This window comes from Pelodiscus sinensis, chromosome 9 (genome assembly GCF_052426305.1).
Source record: "Pelodiscus sinensis isolate ZL-2025 chromosome 9, ASM5242630v1, whole genome shotgun sequence".
In the NCBI taxonomy this organism is placed as follows: Eukaryota; Metazoa; Chordata; order Testudines; family Trionychidae; genus Pelodiscus; species Pelodiscus sinensis.
In genome coordinates, this window is record NC_143060.1 from 34,320,359 (window position 1) to 34,339,920 (window position 19,562).

Consider the following 19,562-nt stretch of genomic DNA (forward strand, 5'->3'; position numbering starts at 1 on the left):
AAAGAACAAACCCAGTGTTCTGGTTTTTTGATAACCCTAACTTGGTTTTTTTTTCCTGTAACTTTTTATATTCATTGCTGTTTTACAGAACACAAAGATTTCAATTTAGTCTGCAAGATTTTAGGTGTTGTGCTGTACTAGGTAGAGGCCATTTTGGAAAGGTAATTTTTTTTTTTTTTTTTTTATAACTAGAGGTGCATTCAAAAACCAAAAACTCACCTGTTTGAATAAACCATTTATCTTCTCTTTTTAGGTGCTGCTGGCTGAATACAAAAACACAAATGAGATGTTTGCTATTAAAGCATTAAAGAAAGGAGACATTGTTGCTCGCGATGAAGTAGACAGGTCAGTTTCAAAAAGTTATTAATATATAATGATGTATGCTTTTTCCTCTGCAGGAAATAGTGACTAGGTTATAAAATATCATAATCTTCAATAGAATAATGTTACTGAGTCCAGAGTGAGACGTCAGGTTATATTTAGCAGAGAAATTTCATGTAATGCATCTGTATTTCAATTTAGTTGTATTTAATTAAAAAGTAGTATTGTGATTATACATATGCACTTAAGTGGCTACAGTGGAAAGAGATTGTAGCTGCAAATTTGGTTGCCATGAGTTTTGTATCAGTCAGGAACCATTAAGTTCATATTTGCACTGACAGGAAAAGGGAAACCTAGCATACAATAAATTGGTGTTAGTAGAGGCTTTAATGTTAGTCTGTAGATCTTCTGAGTGCAACTAATCTCCTTTTTTATTCGGGCGAGGGTAATTTGTGTTCTATCAATGGGATGGGCTAATATATGGTTTCTTGAGTGTACCTTCTTGAGGAATGTTGCCTTAACTGTTGTTGACCAAACATCCAAATGCTGAGGCTTTAAAAAAAAAAAAAAAAAAAACTTGATTCCAGGTAACCGTTCCTATGTTTTTAAAAAAGCCTATAATTTCAGAGCCCAGGAAACAAATATGACCTTAATTAGAATAAAATCTATCAGAAAGAGAAATATAGCTAAAACCAAGAGTCAGCTGTTTCTTTTATATAAGCAATCTAACAAACTCATTGACTTTTAGAAACTCATTCCATACTTAGCAGCCCAAAATAAACCACCCTTTTACTGAATCTGCAAATAATGTGCTATTTTAAAATAAATGTTGTGATCGCATTCTATAACTATTTGAGGTTTACAACAAAATGTGAAAATCTCTAAACTGAAATATTAATTCCTGAGTTACAAGGAAACCTAGTCCTGAAGATTTTTTTTTTAACAAACCACTTAGTCCCAGTGAAACTGTATGAAAGCTTCTTGAATGGATCAAACTTCCAGCATCCTCTATTCTTCTTGCCAACAGTGTAAAGTAATTACGACCACTCATTTTAAAGAGAAAATATATATGAACAGAATGAAGGGGCGAAGAGGGACCTTCTATCAGTCCTTGAAGTACTGAATTGAGGTTGTGTGGAGGGACAAATCCCTTTGATTTAATTGTGTGTGTAGGTCTAAGAACTTAGATAACATAGTTATGAGGCAACATGTATTCCTCTTATTTTTATCCCTTAGGGCTTCAAAAGGAGACATTTGCACATGCAGCATAATAGCCTTTAAAACATTTATTGAAGATCTGTTTGGCAAAAAGGTCTCATCTTATGTATAATATACAAAAAAGTGGGAAAACTGTTACTTACATAGATACATGTTGAGATTGTAGAATTAGTCATAAACTAATTGGAAAATTATACTTGAGGTTCTCTACCAAAACTGAGCTCTGTATTCATAGAGGTACAGAGATACATTTTATTGGACCAACTTCTTTTGGTGAAAGAGGCAAGCTTTAGAGCAGAGATGGGGAACCTGGGGCTCAGGGCTTTCCCTTCCCCAGCAATGGGGAGCCCATGCTGGAACTCCAGCCCCACATCCCTTCATGGGTCTGGACCACGCAAAATCTACTAGCCTGGGCACCCCCCCTAGGCTTTGGTGTGCAGGGGAATGTGGGAAGTGTCTTTCTCCTCAGTTGAGGGGTTTTTTTGCTTCTAACTTGTATGAGGCCCCTGATTGATTTTTCTGTACATTAGTGACGCCGTCTCAAAAAAGGTTCTCGCCTCACAAAACTCTTCTTCAGGTTTGCCTAAAACAAGTACTTTCTGAGTCTGTTATAAGATTGGCAGACTTAAAGTCCGCAAAGCAAGTGGAAATCAAGAAGATAATTGAACAAAAGCTGCTGAACTCTCCATTGGTATCATTCATCAGATAGAATGCAACATTTCCTGCTTCATTGGAGACAATGGATGTTTCCCCAGAAATTCAAATCCAAGCTAGATCAAAGATTATTGAATTGTGTGATTGTTGAAGGAAACTAAGAACAAAAAGGAAGACTGATGAGAGCAATATTCCCATATAACAATAAATGTGGCAAAAGAGTCACTGATTCACCGATTAAAGTGACAAAAGAAACTTGGCTTGAAGAACAGTGCATCAACATACAGAATCCTTTTGTGGCAAATACTACTAAGGCGGCCTATCAAATAATTAAGACTCTTTTGTGAAAATATTCTTTTCAGGAAAATTGCCTTCATCCAGTAATTGAGATGGATATTGTCAAGAAAAACTCTGTAATATGAGTGAAACACATTAAGGGTTCTATACAAGAAAGCTCAACTTATCCCAATGAACCTACACCTAAAAAGGCTGACAGTGTAGACACTGAAAAGCAGTAAAACCTCTGGCGTGCATAACAAATACAAGCAGAATTAATCAACAGTGGAGGAGAGGTGCTTATCCAGGCATACCATAAACTTGTTGTGATTTGGGAGTCTGAAAGATGGCTCAAAACTTGGACTGATGGTTCCTGTTCATAAAAGGGGAGACCCAGCTGTTTGAGGAAATGTCATTGATACACCTAGCAAAATACTGCTGCATATCATACCAAAGAGAATTGTAGCCAAGATAGAGGTGTACAGTGAAGCAAATGTTCAATCCCCATGTGCTATATTAGTGTGTTGTAGAATAGTGGACATTTTTTGTGAATTTTGCTACGATGTTTGACAGCCTCTTTGACAGGACGAACCTCTTTGGGAAATCATATGGCAGACCAGAATTGGTGAAAATTTAATAAGGGTAAAGATAAACCTACATGGAAGCATATAATCTTTTGTGTTTGGGGCATAAGCAAAATAGTTGGTTTGAATAGAGGGCAAGTGCCAGTCAGAATGCTTGTTATCATGAACTTTCTTCAACCTTTATTTTGAAGAAAATACTAAGAGACACTGATAGATGTGTCCATTGCTGGCTTAAAAGATTAGTCATCTGTGTTTCATTAGTAATATTGACCTGATTGGATTATCACAAGAAGAGATGCAAAATTGCTAGAAAGCGTAGCAGTGGAAGCAGAGGTTAGAACTAAAGATATCCCATTCAAAGACAATGGTAACATCTGTTTGAAAAGATTAAAATATTCCTACCCAAATCTGAGAAACCATTGGAGTGCATTGAATATATCAAATGCCTGTGTAGTGATAGGGATATTAAAAATGACTTAGAGATTTGACATACAGTTGAACTCACAGCAGCGGCTGAATCAGGACGCCTGGGGCAGAGCAACTGGGGGGCTGCCAGGTTGGTCCCACAGCGTCGAGGTGCGGTCCTACTGGACCAACCTGACAGCACCCCAGCTGCTCTACGCCAGGTGTCCCCGAGTCAGCCACTGCTGATACTGACCAGTGGCTGACTCCAGGAAGCCCGAGGCAGAGCTGTTCTGCCCCGGGCTTCCTGGACTCAGCCACTGGTCAGTTTCAACAGCAGCTGAATCCGGACGCCTGGGACAGAGCAGCTGGGGCGCTGCCGGGTTGGTCCCCTCCCCCCCAGCGCCACACCTTGGGGCTGTGGGACCAACCTGGCAGCACCCCAGCTGCTCTACACCAGCTGTCCCCGATTCAGCTGCTGCTGAAACTGACCATCGGCTGACTCTAGGAAGCCCGGAGCAGAGCAGTTCTGCCCCCGGCTTCCCCGATTCAGCTGCTGGTCAGTTTTAGCAGCAGCTGAATCGGGGAAGCTGGGGGCAGAGCAACTCCAATGGACCGGCTGCCCGGAGCACTCCGGGTTCCTGATGGTGCTGGATCATCAGGAGTGCCAGACCATCAAATGCCGGACCATCGAAGTTTTACTGTATTAGCGTTTCTTGAGACATTAGTCATATGACTCTCTTCAAAGTCAGTAAAGTTGTACAGTAAAAATTTCAAAGTTCAATGCTGGATTTTTACTCTTTAGAGAGTATCAAATACCATCAACAAAAGATTCAAGTTTTTTGGGGGGTATAGAGGGAGGTCTCAACTAATTGTACTATACGGGATGTTGAAATTTGTAATACAGCATTCAATATTAAGTTTTGTTGCTAAAATATTTTCTTTTGGCAGCCTTATGTGTGAAAAGCGAATTTTTGAAACTGTGAATAGTGTACGGCATCCCTTCTTGGTGAACCTTTTTGCTTGTTTCCAAACCAAAGATCATGTTTGCTTTGTAATGGAATATGCTGCTGGTGGAGACCTGATGATGCATATTCATACTGATGTCTTTTCTGAACCAAGAGCAGTGTAAGTGTGCATAGTTTTAATGCCATTAAATATTTAAAGGTTTTGATATGAATTGTTCTGTTTGAGTGGGCTGAAAAAACTGTGTTCAAGTTTGCTTGTCTTTGCATGCTTGTGTATTAGACCGCTTTATTTAGTACTCCAGTAAACTTAAATGGAGTGAATGTTAAAGTCTCATTAAAAATGCATTCAATCCAATTTTGTTAGAATATATAAATAAATAAAATGTTCTAATTAATGATGTGCCATTTTGTTTAGAATGGTCAGAATAGTTTGTAGGCAGTCATGATGCAAATATGAAATATTTTTAGATGCTGTTTTGAAGAATTAGTAGTCGGTTCAAAATGTTACATGAAATAAGATAAAAGTACCAGCTTCAGTGGCAAGTGTTTGAAAATTATGGCAACGAGTGCTAAGGAAAATGAAAATATTGGCAGACAAAATGTTATAGGTCAGGGCCACTTTTGTTGGAAATTCTACCAGGTTAATTTTAAAGCTTTGACTTATGATTTTATAAAATTCCATGTGTACCACATATTAAAAAAAATCCTTTGAAGAGAAGTTTCTTTCTGCAGACTATCTGCACTCTTCATAAGATGATAAATAGAAACACAGATTAATTAAGCAAGATGGAAATGCACCGAAATTCAAGCTTTATTTAATTTTTCAATCAGATTTTATGCTGCTTGTGTGGTTCTTGGACTCCAATATTTACATGAGCACAAAATAGTCTATAGGTGAGTAATCACTTTCTCAAGACTGGAATTTTAACCGTTTCTCTGTTTTCTTCAACTCTACCCTGATTTGCTTACCCAAAGCATTATCTTTTTATTTATTGTATTTTTTCTATCCTACTAAAAAGTTTGTTCTCGCATACTTTTCTCACATACTTATGAGTATAAACTATCAGTTATTGATCGAAGTCTTAATTCATAAAAGGGATAAATGTATTTTAAGAGGAACATTGCACTGCTTTTTTATTTTTAAATAACTTGTTTACCTTCGAGTGAATTAATGAGTACCCCTGTAGCCATATCTGTAATTCCGTTTTACTTTCAAATATTGCTTTTTAGAGATCTGAAGTTGGATAATTTATTGCTGGATACAGACGGATTTGTGAAAATAGCTGACTTTGGTCTTTGCAAAGAAGGTAACTGCTCTTTTTTTTTTCTCAATTTTTTTTTTAGTGGGATTATACTTGGCTATCAGTTAAGCAGTCCTAGAAATACAAGCACCTAGCACATTTACTCTGTCAGCATAGGAAAATATCTCTGGGATTGTCTTGGCTGGAGAACAGTGGAAACAAAGGACCCTAAAGTTGGAGATCACCCAGGTGGCTGCTGTGAGGGTTCCCCCTCTTCTTTCTGTGTTATAATGACTGTAGATGAGCAGCACCTTAATTTTCCCTAAGAAGAGCAGCAGTAGATGCAAGCTGTCAGCCCTATTCTGTTCCTAAAGGGCTAGAATGTTTTCCCCAGATTTTTTCACAATCCCAACCACTTGGATACTCTTGAGCATATTATGATTCACATGTATACACTGTGATGTCTACAGTAATACTGTTAGTCAGCACTGGTGCAACATATAGTCCCTATCACAGTGGGGGCCCAGTCTCTAACTAGGGCTCTTAGTAACGGTGGTAATACCAATAATAATAATCATGGCAGCTTTAATTGAGATTTATTATGTCACCTTTTTTATATAGTGTGTACACAGTAATTCCTCATTTAACACGTGCCCCTCTTAACATGTTTTCGCAATAGCACGATTTTTTTTGGGAACGTTTTTTGAATGACATGACTGTCCCTGGAATAACACGATTTCCCCAGCCAGCCCATTGCTGGTGGCTGCACGGCGCTTCCCCTACCTCCCTGCAAAGCAGCGGAGGGTTCACTGCTCTCCACGCCTTTCCCTGCTGACTCCTCCTCACTGGACGCCTTGCTCCTTCTCCTCCAGCCCCGCTTGCAGTCCAGTGGCTAGGTTTCCCCAGCCAGCCCATCGCCAGCAGCTGCGCGGGGCTTCCCCCACCTCCCTGCAAAGCAGTGGAGGGTTCGCCGCTTGCTGCACCATTCCCTGGCAACCCATCCCTCCCCCCCTCCTCGCCGGACACAGTGTGGGTCCTGGCAGACCCGTCACAGGGGCATACTCCCAACCCAAATTTCCTCCCCTCTCCTCCCCCAGAGCCAAACACCTCTCCTCCCTGCTGTAACCCAGTCCCCTTTCTCCCCCAACCTTATGTCCCGGTCCCAACAGACACCACCACTTGAAACACAACCCCCATCTTTTCCATTACTTTCAATGGGAAAATTGACCCCGCATAACACGTTTTCACTTAACACGATCATTTTCTGAAACGTATCTATAGTATTAAATGAGGAATTACTGTACTTTCAGTTAAATCCTGTGTAAGGTTTTCTTTGACTTTGAGGTCATATGCTAGAATCTGGTAGAAGAAATTCTAATAATTTAAAATGTAGTTCTGCTCTGAAAAATGATTGTGTAAAATAAGTGTTACTTTTCTACTTTTTACCTGCTCTGGTTGCAGTTCTGAGAGTGACAAACGTGTTCCATTTCTTATGTGCTAACAGAATGTTTACTGAGTTCCACTTTGTTGCATGTCTCCAAGCACAATGTTTTCAATGTGATGACCAAGGAATAGCCAAGGGTCTACTTTGAGTTGCGGAATCATTATTACTGGTAGTCATGTGCAAAAAAAGAGAATCCAGCTTGCTACTCAGGGCCAAGATGGTGCACGGCTGGCAAATGGGGGGAAAAGATTTGTAAAATAAGAATATACCTTGTTTCTTATGAAAAATCATATTTTTTTTCAGGAATGGGATTTGGAGATAGAACAAGCACATTCTGTGGCACTCCAGAATTTCTTGCACCAGAAGTGTTGACAGAAACATCTTACACAAGAGCTGTGGACTGGTGGGGTCTTGGTGTACTGATCTATGAGATGCTAGTTGGGGAGGTAAGTAAGCATAGTAGTAGCAAAAATATGTGATACAGACATCAAAGTCTTGTGGTGGTGAGCAAGCTTTAAAAAAATCTATCATGGTTACAAAAATAAACTTTATTTCTAGCTCTCAAATTCTAGAATATCCAACCTTTTACAGCTTACAAGTATTATGTCATATAGGTCTGGTTCCATATCTGATATTTTGACTGTAGTTTTTTTTATGGGCTATCTTAATGAGAGAACTTGATGGCATGGCTTTTGTGGTGCTGGTGATTTTAACCCCCCCCCCCATTCCCTCCCCCCCCAAAAAAGAGCCACAGGTTAGATCCTCAGCATTATTGAAGTTTATTTGACTTCAGTGGCATTATACAGTTTGAATACCAGTTTAATCATTCATAGCTTTCAAACCACTTAACTTTACATTAACTTATTAGGAAGATTTACAAAAACAAGATTGAAGGTCTACCATCAGCCATTCATGACATGCAAATTCAGAATATAGGGTAAAAAAATATTCAATTCTTTTTTTTAAAAATCTAAGATCGTAACCCAAATTGTTAATTTTTTCCAAGCAAAATTAGATATTAAAAAAAAAAATACCACAGCCTGTAAGTCATGATGCAGGACACATTCATTTAATGCTAGAAGATTTATCTGGTGTTGCTCAGGTCCTTAACTTAATTTTGTGGTGTTTTTTTTTTGGGGGGGGGGGAATAAAATGAAAATGTACATGCTTTATTTAAATCATTACTCTGGAGGGGGGTTGGGGATGAGGGGTTCAGTTTGCAAGCTACCCTAGGGAAAAAGGACCACCTCAGCTCTCTTTCACTGTAGCAGCTTGGAGCCAGGGGGAGGGGAGCATATCCCCTGGCTGGGGCAGGTCCAGGTTCATCTGCTCCCAGCCAAATTGAGGAATGCAGCAAACTGTGCACTTCCCCTCACTCTGAAATGGAACAGTTAGCAATGTTCCTGTACAAATGATGGGGAGGGCTTCAGCCTTTCCCCAGTCTCCTGCCCAGTCTAAAGGGCACGTACCGGAGTGTAAGGCTCAAGGCTGGGACAGTCCCGGATGGGGAGGGTTGCACCCCCCAGACAGCTTTTCTCACCTACCTGATGATTCTGTCTCTCTTCTGTGTGGTTTTATGAAAAGCAATCCCATTCCAGGCACATCCTGTGTTCCTGGCACAACCAAACTCTTACCTTGCTTTGTTATGATAAAAGGAACCTGTATACCAAATTCTGTGGTCCTAGCTCTTACTGTTTAGCTCTTGAACAGACAAACTCACTCAAATATATACTAGATTTGACTTACTGCTTTTCTTTTGAAACACACTAGTTAGTTGTGGTAATAGATCTTATTGGACCAGTTTCTGTTGGTGGCTTGTTCCTTCCCCCAACAGAAGTTGGTGCAATAAAAGATTTACCTACCTTCTCTCGTTTTATATCCTTGTGCCTCATACCATGGCTACAGTGCCATTTTTCTCTTCATACTTCGTTTTAGTGAATGGTCCAATTTGTTTTCTTTTAGTAGCCTAAAAATTCTGCAATATAGACATAAATTAATATTACCTGTCCTCCTGCCCTAATTGCAGTAATTCCTTAGCAGTGATAAAACTGTTTGTTAATAAATACTTCTATATTGCTTTTAATAGCTGTCTTTAATGCAATGTGCATTTTGTCCTATTTTTAAAACAAATGTTAAACACACAACCTACTTTTGTCCTTTTTTATCTTTACCTCTAACTATTTCTTCAGATGGAAACTAGGTACACTAATATCATATGACTTACAAATGTCCATAAATCACAGCTGAAAAACTGCTGGCTGGTATAATGTGATGTTATATCAAAATGAATTTGGGATGACCACATTACCTTGGAGTGGCAGCCAACTGAAACCAAATACAGTAAAACTCCCAAGTGTCCAGCATCCAGTGGTCTGGCACTCCCGATAGTCCGGCACCAACTAGAACCCGAAAGTGCTTCGGCCAGCCGGACAATTGGAGCTGCTCTGCACCGCTTCCCCAAGTCCACTACTGCCGCTCCTGAAACTGGCAAGCAGCGGACTTGAGGAAGCTGCAGAGCAGAGCAGCTGGGGTGCTGCCGGCACCGAGCAGGGGGGTGAGGGGCAGTGCTCCGGGACCAAGCTGGCAACACCCCGGCTGCTCTGCCCACCCTTCCCCAAATCCGCCACTGGTCAGTTTCAGCAGCGGCGGACTTGGGGAAGCTGTGGGGCAGAGCAGCTGGGGTGCTGCCGTGTTAGTCCCGCAGCGCCACCCCTCACCTGAGCGGCACTGCGGGACCAACCAGGCAGCACCCCAGCTGCTCTGCCTCACGGCTTCCTGGAGTCCGCTGCTGCTGAAACTGACCAGTGGCGGACTTGGGGAAGCCGTGGGGCAGAGCAGCTTGGGTGCTGCCCGGTTGGTCCCGCAGTGCTGCTCAGGTTGTCCCCATGGCTGCCGGGTTGGGGTGCTGCCAGGTTGGCCCCATGCTGCGCCGTTTCCTGCCCGACTTCCTCCCTCTCCCCTCCCCATTTACCCCCTCCGTTACCCCCTCCAGACCTGTCACAGCCCCCCTGCCAGAATACTTCCTGATACTCTGGCATATCCGATAATCCGGCATCCTCTGGGTCCCAAAGGTGCCAGATTATCGGAGGTCTGCTGTACTAATAAATGCTTTCACACCCTAGGTAGTTTATGCTGCAGGGCATGGGAAAACTATTTATAAAAAAAAAAAATAAACCATTTTAAAAATGATTAATGGACAGTATCTTGTGGCCTGCCTTGTCTGCTTATAAAAATTACTATTCTATTTTCCCCTATAGAAAAATACTTTATTACAGAGAGGGGGAGAGAGAGAGAAAATAACTTGATGTATTAAGACCTTTCATTTTGAAGGCAGTTCAGAGGTTTTTTTGCCTTACCTTAAATCGGAGAGTGGCAACCAGGAATGGTGGGTGGGCCATGTGAGTGGCCTTCTTCACCTCAGTGGGCCAGAGTAGCTCTCTGGGGTTCTACCTGCAGCCCTGTGTCCTTCCTGTCTGCTGCCCCTCCCCAACACGCCTCTCGTGCATTGGGGCATCGGAGCCTCACACTTATCTGCTTTTCTCCCTCCCTTCCTCCCTCCCTCCCTCCCAGCACTTTTGGAGCATGGCATTCTAGCTCTGGGAGTGGGAGGAGCAGAGACAAAGTACAAATCAGAGGTGATTTGCTGCTCCTCTGAAAGTGCTGGGGGGTGGAAGCAGGAAGTGTGGGGCTTCATGGCCCCAGTGCACGAGAGCACGTGGGGGAGCAACTTGTGAGTCTGCAGGCCACAGGTGGAGCCCCAGGGGACCGCATGCGGCGTGTGGGCCACCAGTTGCCCACCACTGCCTTAAATACAGCAGAAAAAGATTGCTTTCATTTATTAAGAAACAATAGTCTGATTTTAAAATTTATCTTCCAAAAGTGAAATTGTCTTTTTTTCTTCCCCAAACTACTTTTTCATAGTCACCTTTCCCTGGAGATGATGAAGAAGAGGTTTTTGACAGTATTGTAAATGATGAAGTAAGATATCCACGGTTTCTTTCTACAGAAGCCATCTCTATAATGAGGAGGGTAAGTTTCTAGCAATCAGTGACATTTTCATGTTTTTGTTGTGTAATTATTCTGTTCCCTATGAAGAGGGGAATTTAAGGTCCTGTATTACATTTGATATTGTTTTAATCAAATTGGTTTCAGAACTGCTTCACTAATGGTTTGTTGTTTTTGTTTTTGTTTGGTTTTGTTTAAATCAACATCACCATTTTGGTCTAACATGAAACTTTAATTGTTTGATTATTTACATTATCTAATTAGTAAAAAAAAATTCCTTCAAAATCTGATTTTCATTCATTAAAACTTCTTACATTACATTTGTATATTTAAACTTTTTGTTCTCTTGATATTGACCCATTCTTTTTCCATCTGTATCTAGGTAGGAAATTCTTCAGGTTCCTTTTGTAACAAAACACCTTCCCAGTGACTCAAACGGTAGCTGAATACTACCTACCACATGAGTAGTCTATGATGAGACTTTGGGATTTTCACACATCATTTAGTCAGAGGGTTGGAAATCCACATTACATCTAAAGCAGGGGTGGGTAAAATATGGCCCCTCCCAAGCTGTCGGATGTGGTCTGTGGGAGCCTGTGTCAGGTTCATTGTTTTCCCCACCCCACTGCATTGCTCAGAGCAACTCTTTAGGTTATGAACCCGGGGGGGGGGAGAGAAACCTGGCTGAGGAACCCATGTAAGCACCTCCTGATCAGAGCCTGCCTTTGACACCTCAGTCCTTCCATTCCCCCGATCCTCTGCCCCCTATTCTATGTAACCCATACCCTCTGCAGCCCTGCTCCTGCAACCATACCCCCTCCCAGATCTTGTGCCCCCTCCTACATTCCTCCTCCAGGTGACAAAACCCGCTCAGATTTTCCACCCCAATCTCTTATCCCCAGTCATAATCTTCTCCTTCACCCAAACTCAGTGTGCTTTCTAATAGTATAAGAACTCTGGCTAGAAACACCTTAAGAAAAACCCCACTGCAGTGGCAGTGTCCACATGGAACAGACAGGACATTACTTATCATTCAGAAAATGAACTAAATGAACTCTGCTGTTCTCAAATTAATGTCAGAAAACAGATTCCAGTAGTCTGACTAAAGCAGGGGTGGACAATAATTTTTGATGGGGGGGGGTTCATTCCAAGAATTTGGAAAGTAATCAAGGGATGCACTCTTCTATGATACTAATGGAGGAGGTGCGGGGGTCTGGGATGGGGGTTGGGTGCAGAAGGGAGGTTGCAGTAAGGAAGGGAGTTTGGGTGAAGGAGGCAGTTGTGACCTGGGGCACTGGACTGGAGTGCAGGGAGTTGGATTGTGACCTAGGGCAGAGAATTGGGGTGCAGGGATTTGAGTTGAGCTAGGGTAGGAGGGGACTGACTTGGGGCATGGGATGGGTGCCATATCTGGGTGGGGAGAGAGATGAGTGCAGGAGGATTTCGGCATGTGGATTGAGGGGACCAGAGGCAGGCTCTAGCCAGGAGCCTTACCAGCCAGCAACCTGTGCCTGAATCAGCCTCCCTGCCAGCCATTGTTCCCTCTGAGCAGTGCAGCAGCTCAGCTTGACTGGGAGTGGCTGATTAATCACCTGTGCTGCTGTGCAGCTTAGCGGGAACACTGCTGCCTGCCCCGCCCCGCCCCAGCACAGGCTGCAGCCATGTGCTCTGGGGAGCCCCTTGTGCTTTGACTGCCTGTTATTGAAACAGGCAGCTTCCATTGGCTGGTTTCTGGCCAGAAACCAGCCAATGGGATTGTGCTGGGGGTGGAAGCAGCTCCTAAAGCTTTTTCCCCCCCTCCCCTTGGGGGACACAGTTTTTAAAGAAAAACCGCCCTGCAGCCACGTTTGAGCTACATGTGGGTGGGGTGAGGCAAATGGGGAGCCTGCCTGGGGCTCCCCACAGCATCCACAGGCCATATTTTGCCCGGGCCTGGACTAGATAGAGCCTGCTACAGTTTGAAACTTGAGATTGCATTGTTTTGTGTTTCAAACAGTCTAGGTCATTAGATCACCCCCTCCCCCCTCATGAACTGGGTTATTTAATTTATCTTCCTTCTGAAATGCTGAAGTATTTCACTCTTTGGGGGGATGGTACAGAAAATAACTTTGCTTACAAATAGTTAATCTTGAAGCTGAAGGAAAGAAATTCTGTACAGCAAATGAAAAGCAACTGTCACTTATCTGTTGAAATGTCATTACTGAGCTTTGTTCTTTTAAATGTTACACTTGAAACATTTTAAGTGCTGGATATAGGGTTGCCAGATGGTTTAACAAAAAATACCGAAACACTACCCCCCCCCCAAAAAACGGAAAAAATTCTGTTGAGAGGAAAAAAAGGGGGAGACCAAAGTTGTTAAACAAAAAAAGGTGCTGCGCCTTTAAATGTGCTCCTCACGCCCCTGCCCCCACCAGATGTGGCAGAGGAAAATTGTCCTTGCCGGGCTTCCATCCGAGGGAAACAGGAAATACCAGACACCTGGCAACCCTAGGTGGATAAAGCATACTGTCAAGAGTCACTAAACCTAAAACTATTGCCATCTATATTTAAATCTTTTCCAAATATATCTAAATGGGGTCATTTTAAATGTAGTAATCTCATATTAAGAGTAAAGGAAGACTGCACTATGTGAAATGGCATTACAAAATCTTTCAAGCTAAAGTTGGGTACTTCATTCCTTCTGTCTAAACTAGACGGTGCTTTTTCCAGGAGCCTTTGATACTCTCCTGCAATACTAGAACAATAAAATACATCAAAGCCGTTTCCAATGCTTCATAGACTTTAAAGCCAGGAAGGACCATTGTGATAATTTAGTCTGACCTCCCACATAACACACAGGCCATAGAATTTCTCCTAAGACTTCCTGTGTCAAGCTCAGTAACTTCTAGTTGTACTAGCGCATATATTCAGGTATTTCCAAAAGCAAATGGAGAATCTAGCATTTTCCTTTGTAATTTTTCAAATGGCCAATTACTTTTGCTACTTAAAAAAATTGTTCCTTATTTCAAATTTTGAATTTATGTAGCTTTTGTTCCAGAGGATAGACAGTAGAAAGGCACCGAGCCCCCCGGTATTTCAACAATAATCAAATTACGTCTTCACCGTTTCTTGGATAAAAGTTAGAGGTTCTTTCAGGATGGGAAATCTTTGGGTCAGGGGCCACTGACCCACAGAACAATCAGTCAGGGGCCAACACAAGTGAGGGAAAAACAAACCCAACTGAGGAGGACACACACACTCGAACTTATTTTTTTAAATGTACAAGAGCTCTAGAGGGCTTGTACATTTAATAAAACCAGAAGCGCCTGCAGTAGGAATGGTGAGAGGGGGACTGAAGCAGTTCCCACTCATGCCATTTCCCTGCTGGGGGGACTTAACATTATGAAATGAAACCAGCTTACAACCAGTTCCCACCAGCACTGGCTCCTGCTTCCCACCCCCCATGCCTCTTTCTGATAGGCATTTGCTTATCACAGTGGTCACCAACCAGTAGATCAGGAACTGCTAGTAGATCTTGGAGCCTCTGACAGGTGATCCTGACTGGTTTGGCTGGGAAGCTTTCAAGCACTGGCACTTCAGTTGACCCTCCACACACTGTCATGCTGCTCCTGCTCTGTCCTAGAGCTGCACCCCCGGGAGCTTCCTGCTTGCTGTGCAGAGTGTGGGGTGGGGAGAGCACTGATGTCTGGGTGTCCTTCCTCCCCTCACTCCTGTATCCTACACAGAACAAAGGGGATGGAGGGAGCTTGGCAATGCAAATCTGTCATTCTTCTACACTATGGCTATGTCTACACTTGCGAGATCTTGCGCCAGAAATATGCAAATGAGGCTAAGCGTGGAATATTGCTGAGCCTCATTTGCATATCTAATGAGCTGCCATTTTGTGGAAGAGGCTCTTGCACCAGAAGGCGCGTCTACACTGCCCCTTCTTGCGCAAAAAAACCCCTCTTGCGCAATGCCTTTACGCTGATTATTTTCAGGAATAACGGCATTGCGCAAGAGGGTTTTTCTTGCACAAGAAGGGGCAGTGTAGACGCTCCTTCTGGCGCAAGAGTCTCTTCCGCACAAATGGCGGCTCATTAGATATGCAAATGAGGCTTGGCGATAGTCCACGCTTAGCCTCATTTGCATATTTCTGGTGCAATTTCTTGCCAGTGTAGTCATAGCCACAGTGTGTCTGTCATTCTCTCACAAACACACTGGCTACGTCTACACTGGCCCCTTTTCCAAAAGGGGCATGTTAATTTCACAGGTCGTAATAGGGAAATCTGCGGGGGATTTAAATATCCCCCGCGGCATTTAAATAAAAATGTCCGCCGCTTTTTTCTGGCTTTTAGAAGTAGGAATAAGATCCTCCGGAAAAGGGCTTTTTTCCGGAGGATCGGGGCCAGTGTAGACGTTCTTTTCCGGCTTTTCTAAAAGCCGGAAAAAAGCGGCGGACATTTTTATTTAAATGCCGCGGGGGATATTTAAATCCCCCGCGGATTTCCCTATTACGACCTGTCAAATTAACATGCCCCTTTTGGAAAAGGGGCCAGTGTAGACGTAGCCACTCTGTCCTTTTTCCTCATCTCCTAACCCAGCGTACATTGTGTGTGTATGGGGGAAGGGGGGAGTTGTTGTTACTTTTACTGCTTGCAAAGTGGGTAATTTGGGTTTTGACTAGTCTGTGCATTTCATAATTTTCATCTTACACTTAATTCTTTGAATAGTGAGGTCTAAAATGTCTAACCTAGGGGTTCCCAAACTTTTTGACACGGGGGCCAGTAAATCCATTCACGAGCTTTTGGAGGACCAGTAACATTCATATGCGTATTCATTAAGCAAATGATGAATATTCAAATAAGTTGTTTCTGGTCCTCCCAAAGCCCCCAGTGCCAGTGTTAGCAAAGCTTTTGATATGGTCACCCACAATATTCTTGCCAGCAAGTTAAGGGAATATGGATTGGACAAATGAACTGTAAGATGGATAGAAAGCTGGCTAGATCTGGGTTTCCCAAACTTTTTACTTTAGTTGAAACCTGGTTTTTTTTCAGTACTGTTTTTTGCAGCCCAAAACTATAAACACACATTTAAAAAAAAGAATGAAAAATGAATAAATGTTCAGTTTTCACCCAGCTGCATCCTCCACCCAGCCTGGGCCAGGGCTTGGGGGACCCGGTGCTGCATGGGCACTCCAGGAGGTGGGAGCAGGAGCAGACTGGGGTTAGGGTAGCTGTCTAGGAGGGAGGGTGCAAGGAGGGATAGGGTTGCCAGGTGTCCGGTTTTGTACTGGACAATCTGGTATTTGAGGGTTTTGTCTGAGAAACAAATTGAGAAATTACCAGACATATAAAATGTCTGATATTTTCTAATTAGGTAAGTTTTATTATCATTAGGTGTATAAGTCCTTAGCTGCGAACTGCCTGGATAGTAGATGTGCTCATGCTGCCTGAGTGTGTCTACCTGCCAGGCAGTTCTCAACTACTCGAGGGAGGGTATGTTGCTTTGGGGGAGGAGAGGGGAGGGGAGGGGGGCAAAATGGAATCCCCAGGCAGACTCACTCCTGTAGGTGCCCAGGTCAGTCCCGCTCTCCCCCTTCTCCTCCCAATCTCCTAGTCAAGCCCTGCTGGCCCAGTTCAGCCCTACTTCAGGTGACCAGTTCCCCCGGCCTCCCACCAATCTGCCCCGGTCAGCCCTGCTCCCCCAACGACACCTCTCCCCCCCTCCCCCCCCCAAACCAGCCCAGCTGCCCCTGTCCAGCCCTGCTTCCTGCAGCTGGTTCTCCCGTCGTCTTCCTCCTGTTCTCCCCTAGCCAGCCCCCGCTCCAGCCCTGGTTCTGTCACCTGCCCTCCTCGATTTATGCTGGACAGCCCTGCTGCCTCCAACCCAGCTTCCACTGCCTGCCTGCTGGCACCCCCCCCCCCCCCCCCCCCCCCGCAATCTCCACAGGACAGCCCCATTGCCTCCAACCCTGCTTCTGCCGGCCACCCGCCCAGATCTCCACGGGGCAGTGCCACTGCCTCCAACCCTGCTTCTGCCGGCCACCCGCCTGGATCTCCACGGGGCAGTGCCACTGCCTCCAACCCTGCTTCTGCCGGCCACTCTCCCCCCATCGCCGCGGGACAGCCCCATTGCCACCAACCCTGCTTCTGCCGCCTGCCCGCCTGGATCTCCACAGAACAGCGCCGCTGCCTCCAACCCTGCTTCCGCCGCCCACCCACCTGCTCTGATCTTTGCAAGACAGCTCCGCTGCCCCCAACCCTTCTTCCCGGCAGCCGGTTCTCCCTTCTTCCCGCCACCACTTTCTCCCACCCCACCCCGCCCCGCTCTGCTCCCCTCCTGGCCCAGTATTTTTTCCCCATAGTTTGGGAAACGGTGGTCTAATCTGTCATGGCTGGAGTAACTGTCCAGGAGCAGCAATTGCCATAATGAAATGGCTGGCATGTCCCTACAGCCCATGAGAAAGGCAGAGCAGAGGCATCTCTACATGCTGTCCTTGCGTGTAGATACTACTCCTGGAGCTCCCATTGATCAGCAATGGGGAACTGTGGCCACTAGCAGCTATGGGCTCAGTGCCTGCAGATGAGGGGCAGCACATGGCACCATGGAGCCATTGCTATATGTGCCAGCTGCTTTCAGGAGTGGTGCAGGGCCAGTGCAGGAGAAAGTCTGTCTTAACCCCACTGCTCCACTACTCTAAAGCCATCTCAGTTAAGTGGTGCCCAGCCAGAGCCTGCATCCTGAATCCTTGTCCCAGCCCTGAACCTCCTCCTGCACCCAACCTCCTTCCCAGAGCTTACATCCTGAACCCCCTACTGGCCTCCAAACCCATATCTGGGGCTAAGCCCACAGCCCTACCCACACTCTGAACCCTTTAGCGCAAGACCAGACAGCACCCCAGCCTCCTATCCCAGCCTGGTAAATGAGGTCTGGGGAGGAGTGAGCAGAGGGAGGCCTAGGAGAAGGGGTGGAGCAAGGACAGGGCCTCAGAGAAGGTCAGGAAGGAAGCAGGGCGAAGGTATTTGGGTTTGAGGTAGATCTTACATTGCACTGAAATTGAAAAAGTGATCTTGTGGTTAAAAAGGTTGGAGACCCCTGACTTATTGGATAGTTGACTAGTTGCTAAAACAATCATAAAAATCCTTGGGCTAGAAGTGACCTCAGCAGGTCATTGTGTTCAGCCCCCTGCCCAAAGTGGGACCAATCTCAACTAAAACAATCTAGCCAGGGCCTTGTCAAGCTGAGACTTAAAAACCTCTAGGGATGGAGATTTCAGCACCTCCCTAGGTAACCCATTCCAGTGCTTCACCACCCTCTAGGGAAATAGTTTTTCCTAATATCCAACCTAAGCCTCCTCCACTGTAATGTGAGACCATTGCTTCTTGTTCTACTGTCTGTCACTACTGAGAACAGTGCCTCTCCATCCTCTCTGGAACCTGCTATCAAATCCCCCTCGCTCTTCTCTTCTGACTAAATAAGACCAAATCCCTCATGTCATGTGCTCCAGCCCCCTAATCGTTTAGTTGCCCTCTGCTGGACCCTCTTCAATGCGTCCACATCCTTTCTATAGGTGGGAGCCCAGAACTGGTCAAAATACTCCAGATGTGGCCTCACCAGAGCCGAATAAAGGGGAATAATCGCTTCTGTAGACCTGCTGGCAGTATTCCTCTTAGTGCAACCTAATGTTCCATGAAAGCTCATACCACCATCTACATGTTTTGTTAGTCTTTGAACTGCTACTAGACTATTTAAGTTTTTTCCTGTTAGGCTAACTTGGCTACCCCTCTGCTGCTTCCATATGATCAGAATTTAGTTTCTAGAGCCATGGTCACCAACCAGTAGATCGTGAGCTACCGGTAGATCTCTGAGGCTCTAAAAGTAGTTCTTGAGCCCTCTCGCAACTGCGCAGAACATTTACATTAGATTCCCTCATTTGAGGAGCAGCTACTCACTGAGCAACAACACAGGTGAGTAGCTGCAAGGAATGGTGGGAGCTGGGAGGTCGGGAGGGCTGAAACACCCCAGCCAGCTGACTGTGGCTTTCACAGTTGGAACTAGGCGCAGCCTCCCTGGGCTGAGCGCAGGGCAGTGGGCTGGAGGGAAGTGAAGCAGCTGCCCGGCCAGCTGGCCATGGTACTCAGCCAGGGTGCACCACGCTCCACATGGGCTGGTGCAGAGGAGAATCTGGCTGTGGCGTTCAGCCCAGAGGAGGCTGAACCACGCTCCAGCTGATTGGGCGGCTTCCCCTCTGCGCCTGCCCACGTGGAGCTTGGTGGCACCCTGGCTGAGTACCATGGCCAGCTGTCCGGGCAGCCGCTTTTCTTCGCTCCAGCCTGGCTGCCCTGAGGTCAGTCCGGAGGGAGCGCGCGTTGGAGGCTTCCCTCCATGGCTGGTGTAGGGAACTCCCTGCCCCCAACCTTGTTCCCTCTCCTCTGCCCCAAACTTGTTCCCCGCCCTCCTGGCCTCC

General features: G+C 44.9%; 1 protein-coding gene across 1 annotated transcript in view; it reads left to right on the plus strand.

Moving 5' to 3' along the window:
* PKN2 (protein kinase N2) overlaps positions 1-19,562 on the plus strand; it is a 105,570-nt gene that overhangs the window by 81,937 nt on the left and 4,071 nt on the right. The window contains exons 14-20 of the mRNA XM_075936412.2: positions 89-161; positions 254-345; positions 4,407-4,583; positions 5,255-5,317; positions 5,654-5,730; positions 7,412-7,554; positions 11,030-11,137. Coding sequence (XP_075792527.2) covers positions 89-161; positions 254-345; positions 4,407-4,583; positions 5,255-5,317; positions 5,654-5,730; positions 7,412-7,554; positions 11,030-11,137 — 733 coding nt within the window. The remainder of the gene's footprint in view (positions 1-88; positions 162-253; positions 346-4,406; positions 4,584-5,254; positions 5,318-5,653; positions 5,731-7,411; positions 7,555-11,029; positions 11,138-19,562) is intronic.